General features: G+C 41.4%; 1 protein-coding gene across 1 annotated transcript in view; it reads right to left on the bottom strand.

Annotated features, from left to right (window-relative positions):
• The window catches only part of EGFLAM (EGF like, fibronectin type III and laminin G domains), a 76,956-nt gene that overhangs the window by 47,724 nt on the left and 2,201 nt on the right, over positions 1–27,031 (bottom strand). Inside the window, exons 2-6 of the mRNA XM_075020035.1 lie at positions 10,658–10,767; positions 8,780–8,863; positions 7,047–7,073; positions 2,519–2,636; positions 2,122–2,257 (exon numbers count right to left, since the gene is read on the bottom strand). Coding sequence (XP_074876136.1) covers positions 2,122–2,257; positions 2,519–2,636; positions 7,047–7,073; positions 8,780–8,863; positions 10,658–10,767 — 475 coding nt within the window. The remainder of the gene's footprint in view (positions 1–2,121; positions 2,258–2,518; positions 2,637–7,046; positions 7,074–8,779; positions 8,864–10,657; positions 10,768–27,031) is intronic.

The raw sequence follows: 27,031 nt of genomic DNA, 5'->3' as shown, positions 1-27,031 counted from the left end.
TTAAAAGACTGTTTTTCCCTCATCTCAGTCTCCTAGCACGGTTTTTCTAGGGTTAAAGTCATAAAGTTAGTTCTAAGGGGACAGAAATTATTTAAACAATGCCATAGGTTTTAGACATTTGTGCTGCACACAAGAGAAATTACAGATTTGCATAAGAAAGTCATTAATTTTGCAAAAGCACAGGATAACATTGTGTTTCTTTGACATAAGAGGACTTAATTCTAAATTTACTTGCACTGTTTTGTTTTGGTTTTATGTTGGTTTAATTTAACAGCTTTAACTCATGTTAATACATTTTATAGTAATTAAAACTATGTGCAGTAAAAGCCAATGAAGCTTAAAGCTAAATCTTTACCTCTAACTGCCATTAGGGCTTATGGCTCATTGAACTTTCTCCAAATGTATAATCAAGCTTCCAAGTCTAAGAGAGCATAATCCCAGAATTAACAAATGCACTTCCAGCTTAGCTTTAAACCTCAAACTAAACAGTGTAATCAAAACATTGTGCTGTTAGCAAATTCCTTCCCAAAGTCTAAAATGAACAAAACACTGAAATTTCAATTACTCGCATCTTTTGACCTAAACAGTGAAGGCAGCCTCCCACTCCCTGGCTGAACAAAAACATTCAAGGGTGCACTTTCAATCTGTCAGATGGAGATCATGGTGCTCACATCTTCCATTACCAGGCCCCTCATGCTATGAAGAGGTGTACATAAACCCTCAGCCTCCACTCCCCAGCAAAAGCACGGAGGAGACAGAAGTGCAGTCCTTCAGAACCCAATAAAATCTTTCCCCATTCACTAAGAATGAAAGAGAAGAGGTGGGCAGAAGAAAGAAAGGCTCAGATAAGGATTGTATTCGAAAAATAGATATTGTAGAAATTCCATGGTAATACTACAGCAGTTACATTTATACACATACAAGATACATTTAGGCACAATGTATCTTCAGCCCTCATGTCCTGCCTCCCAGTGCAATGAAGGTTGGGTGGCTTCCCACTAAGTATGGGGCATTTGGGTTCAAAAAGTGCAACGTAAGTTCACAAGTAGGCTTTCAGCCTGGGAACTCTTTTCATTTTATCAATATCTTCTAGTCTGTAACCATAGTTTGAGCACTGAAAATCAATAGTTCTTCCTGTCTGTTTTAAGAAGAGCAGTTCTTTTTAAAAAGTGAATGTGTTTTTCTGAAGAACGATGGGTTTGACCTTTACAAATCAGAGTAGTTAAAGTAGCAATTCTCTCTTCTTATCCAGGAACCTCAACTAAAACCTGTCATCAGGTGTTCACCTAAGGATTAAACTTCCAAAGGTTGAATTTTGCATTCACTGTAAGGGTAAACATAGGGGCAAGCAAATGAAAACAAATAGCTTTGTATGCAGATACTAGCTTACACAAGCATAGGAACAGTCAGGTATAAATACTTGTTTGTGCATGCAGATACAACCGCCTCCTCTTGACCTTTCATATGCATCTTATAAAAGCAACTTGACTGGCAACTTTTCACAGTTCGGTTCTATTACTGCAAATTCTAGAGAGTTCAACATAAAAGAAGAAAAAGAACTCCACCAACACCCCACCTCACCCCCAAAAAAATCTGAACGGGAAGGCCAACATTTCATGTAAACTTGATTAGCATTAGGATAACAAAGCAAGTATGAGTCCTGCAATCTCAAGACCCAGAAGACTTTTGTGAGATAAAACTGCCCAACATTCTGAATTTGCAATCCTCAGCTTATTTCCTATAGCAGCCCAGGGTGCTCCTGCTCAGGGGAACTGCTCTGGCACACACTCTTTTCTCAGCATGGTTCAAGAGCATTTGATGACAGGACAAACTTAAAACTTCATTCACCCAAGCCTTTTTTAGAGGAAAGAGATTCAGTTAGACCTTATTTTCTTCAATCAGAAGTTAACATTTATTGGTGATTTTATAACAAATTAGATTATTTCTGGGTTTGTCTTTATATTTTCATGGTAATTCAACACACATCAAGAGGAAAACTAAGTGTACTATACACAGCAAGTAAAGAAACAATGAGAAGAATCTATATGCAGTTTAATAGTGCAGTTAAAAAAAAACTGTAGTGCACAAACACTGAAATTCAGACTCCACTGGCAAACTTGCCTGATAAACTCCACCATGTAGTACTGGATGGGAGAACTTCCTTCACTCGCTCCAGGCTTCCAAGATAACGCAACTTCTGAATCAGAAACTACCACAATCTGGGGCTGATAGGGCGGTGCAGGGGGCATGCACTTATCTAAGCCAGAAGAAATGCAAAGGAATAGCATTAGAGAAGCAGATGGGCTAATAATACACACAATAACCCAACACCCAGAGACTTGCAAATCAACTTGATACATTTCTCCCCTCACCTGTTGCCTCTCTAAAACTTGTGGAAAAATAATAGTAAAATATTACAATACTACACTTTGACAGAGATTTAGGTGCAAGTGACCTGCTGTGCTATAGACATGTGCCCTGCCAGTTTTCCAACAGAAAGCCATGTATGCAGCATTACCTTGGGATAAGGTTGTCACGTCTCTGGGCATGCTGGGTCGTCCTTTCCCTGCCCAGCCATAGGCTCCAACGCTAACACGGTGTGGAGTGCCTGGCTTTAGATCACCGATAACAACTTCCTACCGGAGTCAAGAGAAGGCAAGACAAGAACATTGTGAAAGCTTTTCCACGTAACTGAGGACAGTACTGTGAGCTGGGATTTGGGGACCTTGCGCAGCATTTTCCATGTAACCTCCCAGGAGGATTGTCCCCAGCCCAGCTCACAAGCAACAAACACAAACAGCACCACGTGTTTCCTCTCAAGCCACAGCTTCGCCCCAGGGGAATCCACAGGGATGACCTGGACCCGTTTCTCAGCATAACTCACAAGGTTGCAGATCGTTTGCATTTGCAGTCTGGCTTTTTTGCTGGTGAAGTCAAAGTCACACACTATTCCCTTCCTTGAGTCAATTGCTGGCATTCGGTATCAGTCTGGAGCATTTTCTTTTCTTTTTCTCTTTTTTTTTTGTTTTGTTTTGTTTTGGTTTGGTTTGTTTGTTTTTGTTTTTCTTTTAAATCCAGAAACTGTAGAAGCTCCTGAGAATGAAGCAAGTTGCTGTAGTGTGAACTGATGATCTTTAATTTCTCATGGAACAGAGACCAGTCCCATTGCCTCTCACAATTTTCCTAGCCCAGTCATAAGCCTTGACCTGAAGCGAGCATTTCACTTATTTGTCCTTCTGCCATAAACACAGAAAGATTAACCCATAGACAACTACTGTAAGGGAGGCGATGCTAACCTCCACATGAAGAGCTTGTGCTGCAGAATACTGTTTAGACGAGCCTGCTAAAATCTCCCAGAAATTAGCAAATGTCACCAAAATTTACATTTTATCACTGGCTGGCACACATAGCATGGATCAGCTTCAGACATTTAAATCTGGTCTTTAATGGAGGATGTGTACATGTGTATAGAAATTCAGTATTCTTTACCCACAGCCTATCTGTAGAGAGATGTAATCCCAGTTTTACAAACTTGGACAGCATATGCAAGTAAACAGAAATAACAGGTTCTATATCACAGATTGTTTTGGTGAGGAAAAAAAAGCACTTGTAAAAAACTGTTTTACAGAGGATTTTCTTCTGCTTTTCATTCTCTGATATTAAAAACATTTTTCACAATGCATGTGAAAATGCAGAGATCTCCTTTCTCTTCACACTGGAACAGACTTTAAATCAATTTCCAGTTGCAGTAAAATAGTAAACAATCCCAAAATTTTATTAACAGCTAAATTTCCTTATGACCATCTTCTGGACAAACTCTCCTTCTCTACTCTTTGGGGAACTTATGTTATTACTACAACATTGCTCGGCAACACCCTGCCATCTGTCATTTCTCTAGCCATGGTTTTGGAGTTCCATCACTGATTTCCTATTAACATGGACCACCTGACCATTATCCTGTTTTTCCATCATTCACCCTTGATCTGCTTGAATGCTTTGGATTCATCTGCGAGAGATGATAACAATGCTGGAAACGTAACTGCCCAGAGAGAGGCAGCAAGAACACTCACACCAAAAGATTTATCTGGGTCTTTCAGTCTCACAGCTGAAGTGACTGAGATCTTTCAAAACATGATCTGAAAAGCCAGTTGCTGAAAATCCAGCACCTCCTCCCAATGACAATACTGATGACCCTGCTCCTGCCATTCCATCCTCCATGCCATACATACTGTCCGTCTGTATTTAAACTGTGTGAATTTGTTCCTGCCAGCATCCTTCTTTATTACATTCATTCTTATGAGAAAAAAATCCTTCATTATGTGTCTCATTGCTTTCACACTGTTCAGGAACCTGGCCTCTGCAGATAGTGGGATACTGATGCACTTGCCTCATATTATTACCTCTAAACTCAAGTCTACAATAAACTAAACAGAATGCATCTTATAGACTGCCAGGCTAATCAAGATCAAAGTCCTATTATCAACTTAGGCATTTAAGTTCAACGTGTGTACCCTCAAAACCTCAGCAAGGTGCTCTCTTACACACATGGCTTTCTGCCTCGTTCTTCTGCAAAGTCCTCTCCATGAACACATCTGTTGGACATACATTGGGTATGTTTGAAATCAAGTATCTTCTAATCTTCTAGGATCAAGACATTAGTGAATAGGTAAAGATTCAGGACATCATCAAGTTACCCTGACATATGGAAATTTCAGGGAATACCCACCTTATACTTTATCTCAAATGAGATTCTGGAAGAGAAACACATCTCCTTGTACCCCACTGTCCAGGAGCCTGGGAGAACATATTTCATCTCTTTTTTTGCTTGTATTTAGGAGAAGGGTCTTAAATCCAAGTTTTTTAAATCCCAGAAGAGGCACAGTGGACTCACAGATAAGGAATTTAGGCAGTATGTGGAAAAGTTAGCTCCCCATGATTTTTATAGTCTTTCTCTCCACTCAGGTTGTCTCTATATTTTTGCACGATACCCCAAACTAGACATTACATTGCCGATGAGGCTTTACTAGGCACCAACCTCACTTTCTTTTCTTACACAACACACTTGCTAAAACCCTGAAAAATGATGTTTGGTATTTTCATTACAATCTCTCATTCTTGAATGGGGTGAAACAATGTGATGCCTTTTCTGTGGTAGAGAAGCCAGGTCTATGTAGAAATTTTATATCCCTCCTTGCCCTGCCACACAGCTTGCCCTCCCTCCAAGTGTGTTGAAAACGTTTGTGAGGCCATGCAGTAAACCAGCTGACAGAAACCAGGATTACAAATTATTTTCCAAAGAAAAGCTCATTTCTGTTTTGTTTTGTTTTGTTTTAATCCAAAAAAACATCAAACCCTGGATTACAGCGCAGCTGCAGAAACTGAACTGCATTTAATGACACTTGATCCTCTGACAACTCCTTCCCTGCATGACTGGTCTCAGCTGGTCACTCCCCATTTTATACTGGTGTGTTTGGTGATTTGATAGGGAGCACTGTTGCTCTCCATAGCGCTGCACCTGACCTAAAACCTCCCACCTTTAAAGTCTACTAATTTTTCTTGCTTTTTTCTTTTTTTTTTAATATTTGTGCTCAACTTCCTGAATATTATGCCCAGTAGAACATCTGCCTTATTAAATTGTACTGCATCTGCACTTCTTCTGGCTGCTCTCACTTACATGTTCTCTATTATAAGATGATATAATACAGCTATAATACGTTATCCACTTTGCTAATGCACAGGCATATCCACACACTCACACACAGAAACAGGTGATGCAGTTCAGCTCTTGCTACAACAGTCTTGCATGGTCCAGGGAAGCTTCTGAGAAAGCAGTGGGGTCATACCTGGCACCAGGATAGGAATCTTAGTGATGGAAACATGAACTACGCAAACTTAACCACAAAACTATTGCAGATTTCTGTTGAGTTTGGTATGAATATAACAGAAAACATTTCAGCGAGAACACCACTTCCAGAGGATTAATGACAGCTGGGAGCTGATTAATCCCAGTCAGTCATACTTGTACACGAGTACCCCTCAGAAGTGTTATTTTTATTAAGCACTAAAAAAGGGCCCAGCATGGAACCTCAACTTTGAAATGCCATAATCCAGACTCAGCTCAGCTGGGATCGAACCAGATAGTCCTGGTTCAAGCACATCCTGAGGTCTCATCCAGACATCAGCCTCCTGCAGTCCAACCAAACTTCCCTTAATTCAGACCATGAAAGCTGTGCGAGATCCACCAAGTTTGTGGGATTTCTCCATTCCTAGAACAGCGCTCAGAAAAAAAAAATTTTGCAAGAGGTTGTTGATGTTAGGGATTTCAGTTAAACACTGAAATTGCTGCCCTTATCCTACCCAAACCTGAGTACCTCCTGCTTGCTCCCCCTTTCACAATAAAACCAATTTGTTTACTGCTCATAGGAAGCAGACTGGACTGAGTGCAGGACTGGAAATGATTAATCTGAATAATTCACCAGCTGCAAAGACATTAACAGGGCTGGTATTTCTTTCAAACCTGTTTTATACTAGTTGTTATTCTCCCACTCCTTCCTCATGGGTGTTGCGTGGTTGGCTTCTTCCTGCGCTCCTCCTCCTTGGCTCTTGCTGGACTGGCTCAGGTTTCTCCCTCTCCATCTCCTCTCCCACTGCCAGACTTTATTCTTCCCTGTCACTGCATGTCTGACTACCCGACTGTCCCTGGCCCCTGTAAGTCCTCACTGCCTGGATAAAGCTCATTTTTTACACAAATTTACACCAGCAAAACAAGACATCCACAAATACTTTTGATGACTGAGAGAAAAGTTTATCCATTGCTAAAAAGGGAGCTCCTGTACCTACATATGTCCACCTTCTTCACCTCTGGATTTTGAGCTTTAGCTACTGTTTGCCACATTTTGACTATGAAAGATCCTGTATAAGTGCTAAGTAGAATCAACATTTGAGATCAACTTTTGTGTGTGAATCTGGGGGAAGACCAGGTCAGGAATGTTCAATTTCATTTTAAATCACAGCTGCAACCAAGTTTCATGTGAAGCAATACTTACAAAAATTGCTTGTCCTTCAAGTCGACCCTGGGAAAAAGTGAAATAGGACTTGTTAATGAAGTAACATAGTAAAAAGTGATGGCAAAACCACATAAATAATAGGTCAGGGAATTAAAACAAGGCCCATGCTGCAGCATATAGTAGTCTATGTGGCTGTTATTCATCTGTGTGAGTACTGGGATACAGACTCTGTTCTCCCAGTGAGTAAAAATTACTGCTGTCAGGATTAAGATAAAAAAACAATGAGCTGTTTGATCTTTGTTGGCACTACTAGCAAGAATGTTTTTGGGGGACAAAAAAAAGCAAGTGAAGAATACAGAGGTAAAGATCAGAAGGGAGAAAATAATGCATAAATAAAGAAATAATATGTCATGGCAACAATATTCTTCCATTCACCTTGATGCCAGAAACCTGCAGGAGTCAGAATTGACAACCAGAGTGATGAAAAACTGCAGGAAATCTGAGCATCCCCCTCACTCATGCTTCTCAAGGGGAAGGTTTCTGAGCACTGCCCAGCAGGGATCAGGAAATATCAGTGAATGCATATCATTGAACATCAGGTAGGGAGGCTGAAGTAAGAGGTGTGAGGAAAAAAAGGAGAATGAAGATGAGCAGAAGCGAAAGGAGGAAAAAACTGAATTGTGAAGAAGGATCACCAAATAAAGATTGGAAAGCCTGCAATACTCCTCTGTGCGCACATGTAAGCCTTTGATTCCTGTGCTGGTAACATCGCTGCCTCATGGGCAGGCTGCCCTTTGCAGAGTGTGGTATGAAAGCGCTCCCCTCAGCTCCCAACCTGCAACACTCCTTCACTCTCTGCCCAAGCAGAGGCTGGAAAATCTCTGTTTCTGCCTTGCTGAACTCAAAGAGCAGCTTCTCTGCACTGACAAAGCACCAGCATGCTTCAAGAACACCCTTTAAAAGCAGACAGTATTAAAACCATCCAGAGCATGGAGGAATTGCTTTCATCTTGACGCTAATTGCTCAGCCGGGGAGCAGAAGAAGATGGGTGGTGTTCATTCGCAAATGGAAAAGGAAGGGGAAATTGGACAGAAAAAAGGAAGGAGGAAAGAAAAGGGTAGAGTGAAATAAAGCAAAGTAAGAAAGCAAAGGAGAGCTAAAAGAAAAAAACAGAACTAAAGGAAAGAGGGGAAATGGGAAGCAAGAAGGAAAAGTAGTGCTTTCAAGAACAAAAAACCCAGAAGTTGATGGAATCTTCTGGAAGATGGACTTGCACATGTGCAACTAAAGCAGCATTATTGAACTTTAAATTCTGTATTTCAGGAGGCCACAGTCACACACAGAGACAAAAATACACCGAAAACTCTGTGTCTCCTTTACGTTTGTCAGACACTGCAATACAAATACACTGATATTGCACCTCTAACTGTGCATAGAGTCGTGCAATTCCCCTTCCATATGTGGAAGTACACAGAAAATGCATATTCAAAATTAAAAGATCTATTTTAGTGCGTGCCAAAGGTCAGTACTAGGAAGACGCAAGAAAGTCCCAGTAGTTTTACATGATAAATTAGTCAGACAAGGAGCAAAAGTGTATCATGCTAACTGGATTACAGAAAAACATTGTTATTTCCTTTTGCTCAATACCCAGAGCAGATCTGGGGCTTGGATCCTCAGCATAATTCACAAACAAGCAACAAGTAGACAGTTGCAAGTTCCCACTTGCAAGCTCTGCTCCAGTGCACTGACTGTTGCTGAAAAGAAATACTCACCGTGCTAAGCATATCCAAACTCAGAGGAACGTCATGTGAGAGTTGTTTAACTGCTTTGTCATCTTCAACCTCTGAGTAAAAGACCTTGGGAAGAACATATAGTCAAGCCAGTTAAAGCAATAACTCAATGCTTTGGAATGACTTAAAAACAAGTGCATTGTTATCACACTGTGGACAGCATTTGAGCATATGATCCCCTACCATTTCAAATGTATGAAAAGCTAATGGCCATTAACGTTCCCTTCATATTTGCTAGAAGTTGTCAGTATGACCAAAGGACACCATCTTACCGTGTATATGCTGAACTAATGTGAAACACAGCCTAGCTTTTAGGGCAGAGTTGAACTGACAACTTTAATTGTGCATAATTTGGCCATGGTCAGCATGGACAGCTAAAGATTTGTGGGATTGGTCTGCACAAGTTAGGCATTTTATTTCATATAAGGAAGATATTGACATTACATGATTATGTCATTACAAAAATTGCTGTATCTTAAATGTCTCCATGTCTGTTGCTGTATACCAGAGACTGACGAGCCAGAGAGCATCTGCTTTCCTGTGCACAGAGACCCTGCGATGCCAGAGGGTCAAAAGCTAACATGAAGTGAAGATGGTTTGGGTACAGCATTATCAATGCTGTTTGCCATTGGTTTTATTTTCATGCCACACATGAGCTCAAGGCTTAAAAATAAACTGGGGTTTGGATGCTTATTCTACTACATGAACAGTGAAAACTATTTATGATTTGTGACTATAAAGTATTGCAACTGTTTGAAAAATATTATTCCCTATAGCAGGGAATTTTCTCACTCTATTAGTGTACATTAATAGTAAAGGTAGTCAGGAATTTTCTGCTTCCAGCCTTTTACATAAAAGTGAATTTCAGATTTTTTTTTTCTGGAAATTTTGATTCCTTCCATAGAAAATGCTAACAAAAACAACTGTTATTTGGTTTTTGTTGAAGAGGAAAACAACAAATTCTAGTTGATACCCCACACCTTTGGTGCTAATTCCCCACTGACTAACTTCTATTTTGGGACTGAGGTTCATTGCCATGGAATATCTGTTAAAGCAATACCTAATAAAAATGAATGAATGGCAGATTACTGCTCATTGTTTTTCTGCTCGCACACTAAAACACAGTACCCAGTTTAGGCTAGCCATTCTGTTTTGTCCAATAGGTAGAAGGTAATGTGTCAGAGGCTTGGAAAGGGTCAGTGCCTCACCTATAAAATTGCTGGGTAAAACAGGAAAATCACTTGACTTCTTTAAGGGAAATTCGCCACTGAGGTAGGGGGGAATAAAACAAAGTCCCTTTTGATAGTTAACACTGTGGCTGGCCTCCCAGGGATGTTATGCAGTACAGTATCTATCAAGGGAATAGACATCATGAAACTCTCCTTCCCCTGTACCTGCTGCTAGTCTGGGAAGGTTTAGAGGCATAGTTTGGAAAAGCTATTCCTGGTAAAGCAATCCTCAGGCTGGAAGTACAGGTCAAAGGATCTGAATGGCCATGCTTCTCCCTTCACTGGCACAGTGTAATATCGACCTGCTCTGCTCTACTTCACTGTTTTATCAGCTGCAGAGATCACCAAGACGCTTGCATGAAAACTACAACAGAAAAGCAATCTATATCCACTGCAAGTCCTTGGTATCCAACCCAAATTCCCATCATAGCTCACTTCTAAAACATGAACTGCTTGTTTCTTAAAGTTACATTTCAATCTGTTTAATCCCACTGTCCCCTGACCGCTTTCTGGGCACTGGTATTATTTGTTACAAGAGCGGGGTCTCCTTCTTGCTTCACCATGCTGCACATGTCGTCTGAGGCCATGTAAGGTATTGCAATCCTCTACTGCAGCATAGAGGATCACTTACTGTATATCCCGTGATGGTGCTCGCATGTTGCTTTGGCATCCTCCATTGCACGCTGAATGCTGTGCAGTTCAGTGAGTCCAGCAGTATATCGAGAGGAGGCCCCAGCCTATCTGCTTAAAACAAAATGACATTATATAAGAAGCCATAGGACATAAAACCTCTCCTTTAGCCACTAGACAGGTATGACTTTGAAGAACAGACCTGCGTTGTCCTCATTCCAAACTGTCACACATAGCCCACTACTCAGATTTGACTTGGGTGCACCTTTTCCTACTCCACCTGTCTGCCCCTCTCCAGATGCAGGTTATGGCAATAGGATCTTTTGCCATCATGGTTTCAGTGCTGCCACCATCAACCCCATCTCTCACCAGCTGCGGTGGGATGAGGGCATTTTTATATGGGCTATACTGGTCTCACAGCACCTATCTGTCTCTTCCTCTTCACATGGTCCAGGTTGGCATTTCAGTACAATGGCTAATTCAACTACTGCAAAAAAAAAAAAAAAGGCTGGAGAAGAAGGAAACCCTGAGCTCCATGTCTCTAGTAACACATCAGCAACTGCATTTACTGTCTGAGAACGGGTAGGTGGAGGAGCATGTCTGCTGTGTAACCCAAGCAAGATTTTTAACACAACTTCTCCATACCACCATCGTTCATGCTCTTGAAACCAAACCCACCTAACAAACAACTGTAATTAGTAAAGAACTGATTCAGACACTTAAACAACAACTTCATTTTTTTCAAGGTGACAGTTTTACTATCCTTAGTTTTTTGCATGCCCTTACCTATGAAAATTTTAAGTAAAGGCTAAGAAATCCTTTTTTCCCCCCCTTTTGTCCACTAGCTCTGACAAAATATCAAGTGAAAACAAGCTACTGTAAATGTCATTTTTAGATGTGAAGCAAGCCTGCATCAGATTTACACTTGTCGCTGCCACCAACATATTTGATTTGAAGCTAAATACAAAACTCAACGGCTTACAAACTCAGCACAGTGCCAGTCAGCATCAATATCCAAGTAGTTAAAACAAGGGCAGAACTGATATCCTGGTCCTTTTCAAACTGACCCTGCATTTTCCCACCACTAGAAAACTTTTTGTTTTATGTTTCTTAATTTAAGTGAGCAAGTGTGGCCAGTCTGGGTCCACACCCCTCAGTTAACACTGATGACTCTTTGTTCTCCTGGCTCTTTTATCTATTTATTTCTCTTCAACACTAAAAGAAATCCTGCACAGTGCTAGGTGTAATCACGAAAGGATAAATGCATAAATGAGGTTTAAGAGACCCTAACTTCTCTCACCGTTTGGTCCCTATGCCTGAAGCTTCAGCCATTATTACCTAAAAAATTCCCAGCAGACTGTCTCCTGGGCAAGGCTGCACAAGGACTGCATGCAATGGCTTCTCACCAAGACTTTTTTTTTTTTCCTTTTATTGTTGAAATGACATAGCGGGGGATAAAAAAACAATACACCTTCAGAAAAGGGGACTACCCATTGTAAGGTAGTGGTTTGTATTTTCTACACACCCCAGAGATCTTGCTTTTCAGTTCAATTTGAAAGAATTTCTGAAGACTAATGCACTATTATAACATCCCTGAGAAGTTCATCTAGCCATAAGAGGACAGGGCTGCACTTACACATTAAGGAGGGAAAACGTACTTAGGGCTCTACCTGCTTGGATTGTCCTCATTACCTGCAATGATCTAACCTGAGTTAATGGGGGCATGCACAAGTACAGTCTGCTCTAACAGGCTGCTACTCTGTAAACACAGGCCACCACCCAGATTCTCAGTTTCCGTCCCAGCCTGTTGCATTTCCCAGAAGGCAAAACAGGGAGATGCAATCCCTTCTCAGCCCCTTTCCAGGGACCCCACCGGTGCCTGCCTTCTCCTGTCTCCCAGGGAAGGGGCACAGAGCAGCTAAGCACATCCTAAGTGGATCTTCAGGTAAACAAATAACCACCCAGTACTTCAAGCAATGCTGCTGAGCAACCCCTAGGCTTTTAAATATGTTCCTGAGATGCTGGAAACTACCTGGGACCCAAAGACAGGGACATCCACACATCCATACTGCCTGTACAATCTGTGGCACAGGTGCAGCCTCCTAGGAAAGTCTCCCAGGAATGGTTTGGAGCATAGCACAGCTCACAAACCATAAGTTAGTACAGACACCTTTTGGGAAGTAAAGGAGTCCAGCCATATGGATGAGAGCCAAACCATGCCATGCTGCTTGCTCTCTGGGCCCTCACCCATTTTCTTTATTAGCGCAGACTTAGTCTCATGGACCCCTGCTTGGTTCAGGGGCTCTGAGCACAGCAGGGTACCACCCCTCGTGCTCGCCTGCTGCCTTGCATTCAGCAGTAGCTGGACCATACACCACCACATACCACCCCCTGCCAAAAGGAGAGGCAGGGAAGAGCAGCCAGGGCTGGGCTATCGCTGTCTACTTAAGCAGCATTTCACATTTGGAAAACGCCTTTCCAATTTTCACAACACCCAGTGAGGCAGATTACTATTAGAGCTGCATCAGTAGTACAGGAAAAAGAATACCCCTGAACATTCTCTCTTAACATTTTCTTGCCATCCTTGTATTACTTTCCGGGGACGCTCTCTGAGACAAGTTTGCTGGGAGGCATAGTTGCTGAAGTAACAAATTTTAAACAGCAACGTCAAATACTTATATAAGGCAGGCTTCAAATTCATATTCTGAATGCAGTACAGGACAATAAAATTATTTACAGAAAGAATTTGGTAAATAATTTGGAACAACAAATAAATTTGAAAAAAATCCAATCCATTTACAGACTATCTGCAAACAGAGAGGCAACATCTGTTTCATAAGGAGCCACACCATGAATTATTCACCCAGCCCTACTAAACACTACTATCTCCATTTTGCAGATGATGAAAGAAACACAGAGAGCCAAATACTGACCTCAGTTACACTGGCCTATAAATTGTCACTGGTGGAGTAAATACAAACTCAAGCCAGGGAAAATGAAAGCAAGGAGTGGGAGAGGTCTGTATTTCCATCCTCCTTGTTTAATTCTCCCTAGAAGTCAGGGAATTCCCCTAACACAACAAAGACAGTGGCTGGAGGTGAGCTTGGGAACCAAGCGTAAGCACCATTGGCACCTAGCACTGTCTTTGCCAGCAGTCTCAGATGATGCTCAGCGGTCAAATGATGGTTTGGGGAGTGTGCAGGATGCGCTCACTGCACCGCTGCATCCCGCTCTCCCTGTGACAAAACCATGAGACGAGGAGGCACGCGGTGCTCACCCTGCCAGGGACCGTGCTGCCTCCTGGTTAAACCAGGATCCGAAAGGAAAAGGAAAAGGAAAACCTGGGCCAGCCCTGTCCTATGCATAGAGTAGTTTCTTGGGGAGGACAGAGGGCAGGGCAGAGAGGAGCATCTCATGCAGCGTGGCCAGTCCCCGCACTCCTCCGCAGCCACCACTCCTGCCGCCGCTGCTTATTGACATGCGCCTGGGGATTCAGAGTCAATTCTGGTTGCCAGAGTCCGAATTTCACACAGCCCAGCAGAAAGTAAAAAATGTCCATTTTTGGACCGAACTTTCCCTTCGCAACCATGACAAAGTGACTGCGTGACCCGACACGAGCAATGTTTGTGCCTCCGAGGTGCAGCAGATGTCATGGCTTGGAAACAGTCGTGCTGCAGCACTGTATCAAAGCAGTTTGTCAGCTGGTCACAACTGTTGCAATACATCCGCTGTTGTACTAAAAAATTATTTTGAGATAAATGTGTACTTGAGGTATTCTGCAAGGTTTTACAGAACATCATGCGTTAGGCACGCTAAAAATGGATATTAAAAGTAGTCTAAACAGTTACGTGTCAAAGGTCATGTTTAGACTATGAAAAATAGAAGTAGTTTTCAAGTGTAAAACTCTATGGGTACTTGTAATTCCTCCTACAATTCAGGTCAGAAAAACCTCTCTTCTCAAAATTCAGCATGAAATCTCCGTTAATCTGGTAGCACCATGCACAGTGCAAAACTGCAACAGAGCCTACTCCCCTCCGCAGCCTGCTGGATGGAAACCTGCAGACAAGGGAGGTACAACGTATCTACTACTTGTAGATACCCTGAAGATCCACCTCAGTGATGATCCCACCTGCAAATGTCCTCTGCAGTTGGATCCAGTGAATATCTAAGAAGGCATGGAGATTAGCTCTGATCAAAAAGAACAAGGAACCAATTTATTTAAAAATAAAATTAAAGGCATTTTGTACAAACACAGCTATTCGCCTTTCTGGCCCATCAGACAAAGTTCAATATTGTCCAAAATGCTTTGATGAAACTAGAAATGGAAGCAATGGCTTTGGTCCAATGCAAAGAAGCCATTAATCAAGGGGGAGCACTCTTACATATATTATGACTATCCATTGTAAAAGTATATCGAATACAAGAAGTTAAGGAGGGTTTGGCTGTAGATGAACAATGTTGAGCTGACAACATTGTATTTACTTTTCTGCTTACAGCTATTTTGTTTCTTGTTTATAGATGTCTGTGGTTCTGTACTTCTAAAAATAGCAAAAACTGCTGAACTAGTGAAGCCACCAAATAAGCTCTCCAAGTGAGCTGAAGAATACATGAGCCCTCTCCCTAAGATGGAGTTAATTTTATCATTTCTAAATAATCACCGTTATTTAAATTTTTGCTTCAGAAAAGCAACTCAAATTAAAAATGGTGTGCTGGTTTTGACTGGGGTAGAGTTAATTTTCTTCATAGTAGCTAGTATGGAGCTATGTTTTGGATCTGTAATGAAAACAGAGTTGATAAAACAGAGATGTTTTTGTTACTGCTGAGCAGTGCTTACCCACAGTCAAGGCCTTTTCTGCTCCTCACCCCTCCCCACCCGCGAGCAGGCTGGGGGAGCACAAGGAGTTGGGAGGGGACACAGCCGGGACAGCTGACCCCGACTGACCAGAGGGGTATTCCAGACCATAGAACGTCATGCTCAGCATACAAAGTTGGGGGAAGAAGAAGGAAGGGGGGGACATTCAGAGTGATGGTGTTTGTGTTCCCAAGTAACTGTTACAGGTGATGGGGCCCTGCTTTCCTGGAGATGGCTGAACACCTGCCTGCCCATGGGAAGTGGGGAATGGATTCCTTGGTTTGCTTTGCTTGTGCATGTGGCTTTTGCTTTACCTGTTAAACCAGGAGTTTTCTCACTTTCACCCTTCTGATTATCCCCCCTGTCCCACTGTGAGGGAGGTGAGTGAGCGGCTGCGTGGTGCTTAGTTGTTGGCTGGGGATAAACCAGGTCAAATGGTAAAAAACCTTATCCCATCAATACAAGTGTCATTTCCATTGTGGCTCCCACTGCTTCATGCAACAGGCTCTGCCCACAACTTAAACACCCATAGGCTACCATCAGGGCGGCCGCAGGCAAAGTGACTCCTGGGAATGGTCCCCCGTCTGGGCCAGCCAACCATGTACCAGTGCCCCGGGATGCTCCTTGCCATCACTGAATCCACCAGCAGAGATGTCACTTCCATATCTACCCTTGTGATTTTAAGCAGAGTTAGCCTGGGTACCTAATGGGAACACTTCAAATTAATCCATCCTCTGCTCCCAGCCTAACCACGCTGGCCTTGTGCAGACCTCAGGAGCAACCCCTTCAGCTTGATGCTTTCCTCCAGCTGTGGCAAGAAAACTGCTCATGCAGACACAGGCAAGGTCCTCCTTCCTTCCAGTCATGAAGTGACCCCAAAATCTTACTACAGTGATGAATAGTTATGAGAGAAAACCAACTTCAAAACAAATATATTTCTTATGTTCACAAGCTTCATATCTGGAGCTCTTTGGATGAGTTGGATAAAGCTCGTCATGGTACTACTACTTTAGAGGAAATTTCAAAACTTATTTAAATTTTAAATTAGATGAAAACAATACTGACTGAAAACAGTATTTTTTAAAATATTCACGAATGGAATATCTGAAAGGATTGGGGTTGGAAAATTTTCTTTTAGAGTTTTAATTATATTTACATTTCATCTTCTTTTTCCTTTTTAGATGTTTATGCTGTTTCAAGGCATGCAGGTAGTCACAGGTACTTAAATGTCCTGAAATAATATACAGATAATTCACTGATACAATCCACATGCAATAATATGGTAATTCATTCAAGGGAAAACAGATAGTTCATTTCATCTTTACTAGTTTGTGGTTTGGAAAACTAAAATCTTCATACTATATCTTCTGCACTACTATTAATGATCAGGCATAGGCCAACAAAATGAGATAATCATTTCATTATTTCACTTTTAATCTGTGTGGGTAACAGGTAAGAGGTACTGACTGAAGGACTCCTTATTTTCCACATTGATGTGTCTCCTATTTGGGTTCCACGAAACAAGAGAAATTTGTTGATGAAATGCCAGCTGTCACTACTAACATGTCATAATTATAGGAATAAAAAGCCTCATGAAAGACAATTCAACTAATTCTAAATCAAAGTCTTCAAAACAACACATTTTCTAGAAAGACGAATTCTGTTGGTTTCTTTTGTTTCAAACATTATTTAATTCAGTTCACTAATTCATAAAAAAAAATGAGTTTTATTGAAATAGCATTTTATCATTGAAAAAGCTGGTTTCAAGAAAAAAGTCTGTCCACTCCTAGAGGTGAAACGAAGTGTATTACAGCCCATTCACTTTCTCACTGACATATTGGTGAAATTCTTATTTGTAAAACAATAAACAAGTCTTTTCTTGTTTCCCTTCTTTTTACAGTCTGAACAAGGTTATGCAAACACCATGGTGGAATGAAGACAGCATGACGAACTGAAAAAGATCAGGAAATCCTAAATGAAAAAAATCTGCCATCTTTTAATCTCTTTGAAGTATTTTCCAGCTCCCACTGCCCAGCAGTGGTACGTAAGAGATCAAGAATCTCCCAGCCGCAACAACTACAAAGGACAATGACTTGAAACTGGAAAATCTCAGCCAGTCTCCCCTGGTCCTGCACCCTGAGTAGCAACAACATGGAAAAAAAATCAAAAAATGGAGAAATATTGATAGACATTCCTCTGAACGACTCACCTACCACTGTTAGTGCACTAGATCCCAAGAAGAGGAAATCCGCTGGATCACCTGCACACTGACACAGTGAGCACTGGTGCAGAGACTGCAGGTAGTATGGCCCTACAGAGGCATCATGGGTTTTGACCCAGACCACGGTGCACAAACCTTTGGAGAGACTAACCCAATCTCTGTTAGTCTTTTAAAAAATACTGTAATAAACAAAATGAAAAAAAAAAAAACCTTAGTGTTATAATGATAGCAGGCTCGGACCCACGTGATATTTTCCTGATGCAGTATATAGCATCTGTTATCTGTCCCAGGTACATCTGAGGTGATGGTCATCAGGGTATTTATAGCCCAGGGAAGAGTAAGGAAGGAGGCAAAGCTCAGGACTTAAGCTACAGTGCAACACAGCAAATGCCATTTAAAAAGAACAGGCACAATATCAGTGGCATGCCTTGTCCCTGCTGGTCACAGAAGAGAAGGGCAGAGGTGAGAAGCCCCAATCCCCTCCCCGCACCCCTCCCCAGAGCTTTGCTCCCAGGAAGGCTCCGTGACTGCAGAGAAGCAAAGGAGAGAGGATGGGAGCTCTGCACAGTGCACAGTGACTTCTAGGTGTGAGAAGGAAAATCAGAAACTGACTTTTAAAATAATTTTTAAGAACTAGATATACAAAGAAACTTCTAGCTGTGGGCGGTTACACACTGGAACCCCTTTTGGGGAATTCCTGGTGCTGAAGGTTATTAAAAGCAGGGGACACGATTATCTCTGAGCAAAGGTCTAGTTTATACCTGTCCTGCCTTTGTCAAGAGGAACAGACAGAGCAAACTCTGGATAAATCTTATAGGCTAGTGTTTTTAATAATTACTGATCAGAGGCCAGTCTGACTAACACAAGTGCATACCTGCATACATTGTACCTGCATCTGAGATAGCTGGGTGAAATATTTCTCCTAATGGAAGTGCTTTCCACTTCCAGTATAAATGTAGTATAGATGCCTGTAAAAAGCACCACCAAGGCACTCCATCTGCATAACCTCAGGTTCATTCCTGGAAGCCTGAGTCAAAATCTAGCACTCGCGCCCCTAAAACCAGGCTTGCCCTTCAGCTGTCAAAGCCCCAGTGTGGTGGCATGGCTGCCCTAAACCAGCAGGTTTGCACATGCTGCCTGTGTGAGACAGACCCAGTGAACCGCAGGTGAAACCCTGCACCCAAGGAAAACTGTGTCATCCAGAGGTGAAGTTTCACCCTACCACTGAGCAAAAGCAGCAGCTCACAGCTAGTGGCAAGGGCAAGGTCTCCCAGTTTGGTCTGCCCTGCTGCCTCTCCACTCCTCCATCCCTCTTCCCCCAGGCATTTCCCTCCACCTTCCTACCCCAGGACTTATCCCTCCGCTTTTGTACCAATGTGGATGTCACCTAAGAGAATTCAACCCACTTCCACCAGAAAAAAAAGCCAGTTCTCTTTTCTCTCATGGGTTATGCATCTGAGGTGCTAGGAAGCATGAACATCAGAGCTCCAGAAAACACGGCACTCCAAACACTACTGGAAGCAGAAACAGGAAAACGAAGTTGACCACGCAGTGCTTAAAGTTCATAACTGAGTCTTAAACATTGTTGGTGACAGTAAGCTCTACTAAGCACACTATTACTGTTCTGAAATGAAATGATAAAAACAAGGATAAAAGTCAGCCTGCTATGTTTTCTGAGCATTTATAACATGGATAAAATACATAAGAGAACCACGTATGAAAGACTTTGTATTTATTATCAAAAAATACAGCTTCATTCTATAGATAACATATATATATAAATAAAAAGGCCAGTTAAAAAGTAAAAATGCCAGATAAATAATCTGGAAATTTCTTTTTTATTTTTCAGGTGTTTGCTATCCAAAGCTTATTATCTTTAATGGGAACCATGGCAAAATTGTTCATGCTACTTGAAAAATGTTCTTCTTGATATCTCTCTTAATCTCTTTGCTTTATCTACTACAAATTTCTCTCTTGCTGATACACCATACAAAAGTGAGCTCTTGAAGAAATAGCTTACTTGGTATAAGAAACAAAATTCAAGGGGATCTTCTGGAAAAGTGGTTAGATAGAAAAACCTGACAATCATACATGCATTATGGACACACACAGACAAAAAGATTGAAGTATAAAGAGGACAAAGCTGACCACGTGACGAGCAATAAATGTGCAGGGTGAGGACAGGACATGCAGCATCTTGGGTTCCCACAATCCCTACAAGTCTTGAGTAATTGTTTGGAAGCTCATTACTGGTGGGCACAAACAATCTGGTCATGCGCCAGAGAGTACCACAAAAATAAATGTGGAGATTGGTTATCCCTGGAATTTCAGCACAGGCTTCATACAGCTACACCACCTCAAATGGTAGCGACGTCCACCAAACATCTTCATATTGATCACAACTAAAGCAAACACACACTTCTCTGTAGAAAGCAGAGCAGTTGGTCCAGCTGGTGTTTTCAGTCCATGACAGGATGGAGGACGCATCAAAGGAAGCTAAAAGCAAGAGCTGAAATAGACATTTTCAAGAGATACTTGTGACACTGCAAAATCACAGAGAGGGTGATGTTGGAAGACACCTCTGGACATCACCTAGTCCAAACCCCTGCTCAGAGCAGGCTCAACTTGTTCAAGACTTTGCCTAACAGGGTTTGAATATGTCCAAGTATGGAGACTCTACAACCTCTCTGGGCAAGTGGTCAGTTACCCTCACAGTAAAAAAAGTTTTTTCTTACATTTAATGAAATTTTCTGTGTTTCAGTTTGTGCCCATTGCCTCCAGTCCTGTCACAGGGCACCTCTGAGAAGAACCTGTCTCCATATGCATTACTGCCTCCATCAGATATTTATATACATTGATAAGGTCCCCCCTGAGCCTTTTACTCTCCAGGCTGAACTGTTCATCTCAGCCTCTCCCCATACCAGAAATGCTCCAGTCCTATAATCATCTTTGTGGCCCTTTGCTGGACTCGCTCCTTGTACTGGGCAGCCTCTTGTCTCCTCTTGTACTGGGCAGCCCAGAACTGGACCCGGTACTCCAGATGTGTCTCACCAGTGCTCAGTAGAGAGGCAGGATCACCTCCCTTGTCGTGCTAGCAACAGTCCTCCTGATGCAGCCCAGGATACTGCTGCCCTTTTTGCTGCAAGGGCACATCCACCAGGACTGCCACTGCACACTGATCCTAACCTGACTGGAGAAACCACCTCAGTTGCAGCTGTGATTTTATTAAAGGCTGCTGAAGGCCAGGTCAGGGAGGAAATCTGGCATCTTCTCAAGGAACAGGAAATTCTTCTGTGACTCAGTTCCTCCATAAAAAAACGGGATAATTTCACTATCTTCTGCAGTCAGCAAGTCTCTCTATTCACCAACAGTATCACTAAAAACCACAGAGGAAATTCTTTGTCTCAATTAAGTGACCAAAATAGATGTGTTTTTTAAACCTGAATCCCTGCACTAATTTAGTGTGGGACACGGCTGTGTATCCAAAGAACAAGCAGTAACAAGCAGTGGGATGGGAAATCTGGGAGAATGACTGGGAGGGTCAAAACCCTCTTAGCTGCAAGAGACAATGAGGCATGGAAAAACATCTCAGCAAAAAGTTCAAATACGTAAGGGAACAAACAGCGAATGACCCAGGCACAGTTATGATGTCCACAAAGCCAGTATCTAATACTCCCTAATCCTCTCAAAGAGTTCCCTGCTCCATGGGCATGTTAGCTTCTGCAGCCTACAGAGTCCAACCCTTTGGCCCCAGACCCTACCAGGGCTGCCTCACCATGCAAGCCATGCCCTTCTCTTGGCATCAGCTGGTTCAAACAGCTCATTCCTTTTCCCTTTTTGCCCATTTTAGGTGCCGCCTAGTCCTTTGTCCAGATGAACCCCTATATTCTGCAGGTTTATTCTTCTGTCCTCTCTATGAGCACTTCGTCTTACAACTCCACAGAGGTAAATGGCTTGAATGTTCTCATCTCAGCCTACTAAGTCCTTTAGCACATATATAGAGAGAGTTGCAATTCTTGACTGCATAGTTCACCATACCATAGCGCTGCCATTATGACTGTTCAATTAAGATGAGAAGAGTAGCAACCTGCACACAATGGGTTCGTGTGGGAATGGGAACATCATGAAACGGGAACGGGAACTAAAAATGCCATCAGGACATTGGTCTCTGTGCATGGCTGGAGTACCAGCTGCAATGCCACCCTCTCTGTAAATAGTCATCTTCATAAAAAGCCTGCTTATTTTAGAAACATGTTGCGTTCTTTTGAGATTATCTAGAAAGCAGAATATGAAACAGACCTCACATTTCTGTTCGAAGTAACAAATTTTGGCTTCTGCTATCTCTAATTAAACCACAAAAGTTTTGGTCCTAAACACTTACTTTCCATCATTTGCAGTTTGACAGGTTTTGTTCATGTTTTTTCCTAAAATGATCTTCTAGCTGAAATTTCTCATGCATGGAAGAATTTAACTTGAGTGAATTTCTCTATAATCTTTGCCCTTAGGATTTTTTTCAGAAGCTTTTGAGCTCAGCAACACAAAGCTAGTCTTGGTTTAAAACTTTATATGTGCAATAATGCCTCTGACACATCAGAAGAATCAGAATGATTTCTGTATTTGAAAGCAGCACGCTCAACAGTCACAAAATGCTCATTTTCCCTCATTTTAGAAAGACGATTCAAATTGCAACTTCCAAATGTACACAGGTGTTGATATTTGACTGTACTATCATTTTCACAGGTGCCAGCAATTTTAAATGACTTTAAAAATTGAGGGAGGTGTGAAGAATAATCTGGCTTGAGATTCTTCCAGCCTTGGGGATTTTTCTGTGTGAGTTACACCAGCCTGACCATCCTCTGAGGACATGGGGAAACTCAGAACCACTCGGTGTCCACTTCTCACAAGAACTGCTCTTAACACATCAGCTATCTGCACTGTTATTTAAAAAGTGTTTATTAACTATAAAGTTAATATATATAAGTGGAAAGACACCCTATCACCACTTGATGATACACCCAGAAAGCCAGGTGCAGAATATGCTAGCACCTCCACACAGTTTATCTCTTCTAGCTCTAAAAATTATCTACGATAACTTTTGGCAATGCTTGAATGAAAGATCTTTTTAAGACAACAAAGCCAGTGCATTTTGAATATCCAACTACATGGCCAGCAAGTCATTAACAGGGTTTCTTCCACAGCCCCATAGCTGTCCTCTTCCTTTTGAATAAAAGGCTCTCTGGGTCAATATTGCGTACATTTCTCTTTCATTGGAGGCCAATAGCCTGAGGAGCTTTCTTCATAAGTAGTCCTTACTCTTGGTTGTAGTTACACTGCGCTTGGTAGAAGAACTGGTGTGAACTTGGTGTATTTCACACTATATGCCTCTCACCTGGAGAGGTTTATGGATCATCACACACCATATCATTACGTAGGTTTAGGTTAGTTACCTGGTTGTGATGGAGCTTTCCACCTAAGCCTCCAATTTTCAGTGGCTTATGCCCTCCTGAAGCAGTTACTTACAAAGATGAACTCCGCTGTGCTTGTTCTCAGCTCAGCAACTCTGAAAAGTTTGAAAAAATAATGTTCCTCTTTTGTTGTGGTTTGGATGTTCATGTTATATGAAATAACTAATTTGGTTTTCATGTGTAAGCATCTTAACTAAAAATAAAAGGAAATCAAATCTTGCCTATTCTTACCCAAAAGTATTTCCTTTCAGTTGGAATTAATTATGAAGAATAGGTTTGGGGGTTTGTTTGTTTTGTAGGGTTTTTTTAGATAGGTCATTTGTTTGCATAGGAAATTTTATTCAAGATCACATAGCTAACATAGTCTCAGGTGTGCCTGTGGTTTAAAAAGTCTTTTATTACATGATCACAGACCACTGTTGCACATTCACTCATAAACATGGCACCAAATTGTACACTCCTTAATATATGCGATAATAAAGTCTGCAGAGACCTCTTCATAGTAGTTTACTCAGATTGTAAGCATCTTTGCTATATTTTAATAACTTTTTAATGTGAGAAAAACTTTCTATAACCATTTATTCTAGTGTTTCACTTCATTGTGACAGAAAAGCTGTGAAAAGGTCCTATCAGTCCTGTTTTGAGTCTCCACCATGAAGCAGAAATGTTAGTCACCTATTTTTTTTAATTCATTTTTATTTTCAGTAAGACCACATCAAAGGGATATAAGCAGAAATCAGGCATAAGGTTGAGTCCCAATATAAGCATGATTTGAGGAATGGGAAAACCCCAAGTATACTCTCAGCTAATTGATGAGTTTATGGGGCACTGAAGAGAACTCATCCACTGAAATTTTCCATTTTAAGACAACAGGATACTCTTCTGCTCCGCAGGATGTCTTTTGGGTGACTGACACTCAGAATCCTTGCCATTGAGTTTAAGAAGGTGAATCTGATTGTAGGACGTGCTCACTCCTAACGAGCTGTACACAGTACATAGTTCTGTGCCCTGTGCAGTCCAGTGTCACTGTCTGTCTGTCAGAGAAAAGGAGAGTTTTTTTCTTCAAGGCACGCTGGGCAATATGGAGGCATTCACCTACATATTAATGCTAAGGCTATGCCTAGCAGCCTTGACTAAAATTGGGGTATATCTGTTCTGAGCACCCTACAGAAGTCCTATTACTGTCTAATATGGCATGGTTGGAAAAGAAAAAAAGCACAAAACCACTCTAACCCCATTTTGAAAACTGAAAATCTGGCCTGGGAGGGACTGGCAAACCCTCAATGCAAGTCTGTGACAGCCTCAGGACAGAATGATTTTCCAAGGCTCACTCTAGTGCCTTAACTCTAAAACAATCCCCCTTCTCCAAAGCATCACTGGGAACCTCAATATCTGGTATAGGTATCATTCCACCAATTTTTAAAAGGTTCTTGGCTAATTTTACCTTTTTGAATGCTGTTGTGAGTCTGTATAAGAGTTTTAGAGGGAGCATTATCAAAATGGTGCCCAAGAAAAACATTTATCGAAAAGTTTCCTTTTACAGAGGAATACAGCGATTTCAGGATGGAAAGGACACAACACGTTTTGCTGCATGCAAAACTAACTAAAATCAGAAAACATACTTCAAAATGAGTGATGAACAGTGACATACTAAGTAACATGCTCAAGTGAACTAATTCAGTGCTGCCCAGTGCTGTCCCAGAGGGTATTAGGGGAAAGCTCGTACCTAAGCAAGGTGGTGATGGGATTGATCAGCACTAGCAGGATGTAACAGAATATGGACCCCAGAGGTATGAGAGCAAGTCCAATCAAAATGAAAATGTCACACAATGTTGTGACACACCTTATACCCAAATGCGATAAACAGCAAATAAATATATAATAAGTGCTTGGTTGATTTTATTGGTGTTGAAGACATTGAACAGCGCGATCTCATAGCCCGTGTTTTGGCCAATGTCTGAAACAACAAAAGAATTATATTAATCTTCCCCCATATAAATTATTCACATCTACTTTATTAGTTTTAGCTCACAGATACACACCGTCTCTGCCTGCTCTGCAGCCCTTGTGTTAGGAATCATCCAGCTTCAGACTTGTTCCTTTCTGCAGACACTTCGCATTCAGCAGCAGATCAACCTCACTCACCCTTGCACGTTTTACATGCAGAATTTATTATGGCAGTAAATTACAACTTATTCTATTGTTGTTCCAAAAAATTGTAATATTTAAAAAACTCAAATAAGGAGCCTCCTTCCCAAAGACTGCTACATTTTCCCTATCTGTAGACCTGATTTTCAAGGTAGTTTGACCTATTTTGATACCTAAATAGGGCTAGACTTTCAAAAGTCTTCCATATCCAGCAGCTTTTATTATAGCCAGATTTTCTAAAGAATTCAGGTATCACAGAGCCAAGTTCTTTGGAAAAAAAGTCATTTACTGTAGTGCTGACCAGGGAGCTGGGCTCTTTCAAGACTCTGGCCCTGATATTGAGTGCTACACTCTTGTAAAGTCTTCAGAATTTAACTGGTCTGATTCCTCCAGCATTTACACACAAAGCCACTGATGTCTACCATTATGGACATCTGGGAAATAGATACAATACAAGCCCAATTCCTTGTTTATATTAGTTGGCAAGCATAATATATGGGGGGGGGGGGAAGTATTCCTAAGCATCAGATATGCATCTTTTATTTTCTCCATGCAGACCAACTCAACAGTTTTAATATTTTACAGGGCATTGGAACTTTACACTCTGATACTAAAAAAGTAACAACGCAATATAGTGCAACAAGTTCATGCCATGAACATCCATGGAAAATCAGCTAAGTGGCCAGCTCTTTCCCCTATAATCCTCTAAAATCACAGAACCATTAAAATTCAATATTATTGTGTTTATATTAGTAGTAGTATTACACACTGGGGGCTAGGTTTAAGCTTTCCAGGCTTCAACCAGTTGACTGAAACTTGAAACAGAAGCAGTGAGTATCTGTGCCTTTGCAGAAGGCAAAAGCAAGAAAACAATGTGAAAGCAGCAGGACAAGTGCCAGCTTCTGGGACTACAAGATTTAAAGAATCCCAGCCTAATCTGTTCCCAACTATGCTATTCACAACATGGTGTCTAAAGATTTGTTTTAAGCCCTTCCCAAGGTGTCCGTCATCCCATCTCCTTGTCTCCAGCAAATGTATCATGTAACGGTAAATAAATGTTCAAAAGAGTTTAGCAGTCATCAGAATGTTTCAAATTAGAGCATGACAGCTTTTTTCCCCTGAAGTTTAATTTAAGAAGTTGCATGTGTGGCCATTTTACTATATACTTTATTTTTAACTTCACAGACAGATTTCTCATTCTGCTGCTTGCTTGGGATTACAGAATTGATGCTTGTAAGGTGACCCTTGAACAAAAAACTTGGAAAAATGGAGATGCATTTGACTTTTTTTCCTTTTGACCCACAGGACCTCCCCGTCAGCTCCCGTTATTGAAGATGAACTAGTTTTATCACTTCTCACTCAATACAACCATTTGCTTTCACCTCAGTTACAATTCCTGCACAAGTCTCACTTCTATTGCTATTAAAAGGGCAAAGTGAAAGGAAAAAAAAAATCTTAAGGAACTTTTTACTATCTTATCTATTCTTCTTTCACTACTTTTGAATATGCAAGTAAATGACAGTTCCCTTTCATTCTTAACTGCCCGACATGTGATATGCCGCACAACAAGGCAGAGATGTGAGCTACCTGGAACTATACCTGTTCTCAGTATTTTGACAGCAACATTTCACAGTAGGGACCCAGCAACACGATTCTTGGAAGCCCACAATTCCAATAGCCCTTGGCAGA

Source organism: Buteo buteo, chromosome Z (assembly GCF_964188355.1).
Source record: "Buteo buteo chromosome Z, bButBut1.hap1.1, whole genome shotgun sequence".
Lineage (NCBI taxonomy): Eukaryota > Metazoa > Chordata > Aves > Accipitriformes > Accipitridae > Buteo > Buteo buteo.
This window is presented reverse-complemented; position numbering and strand designations above follow the sequence as displayed.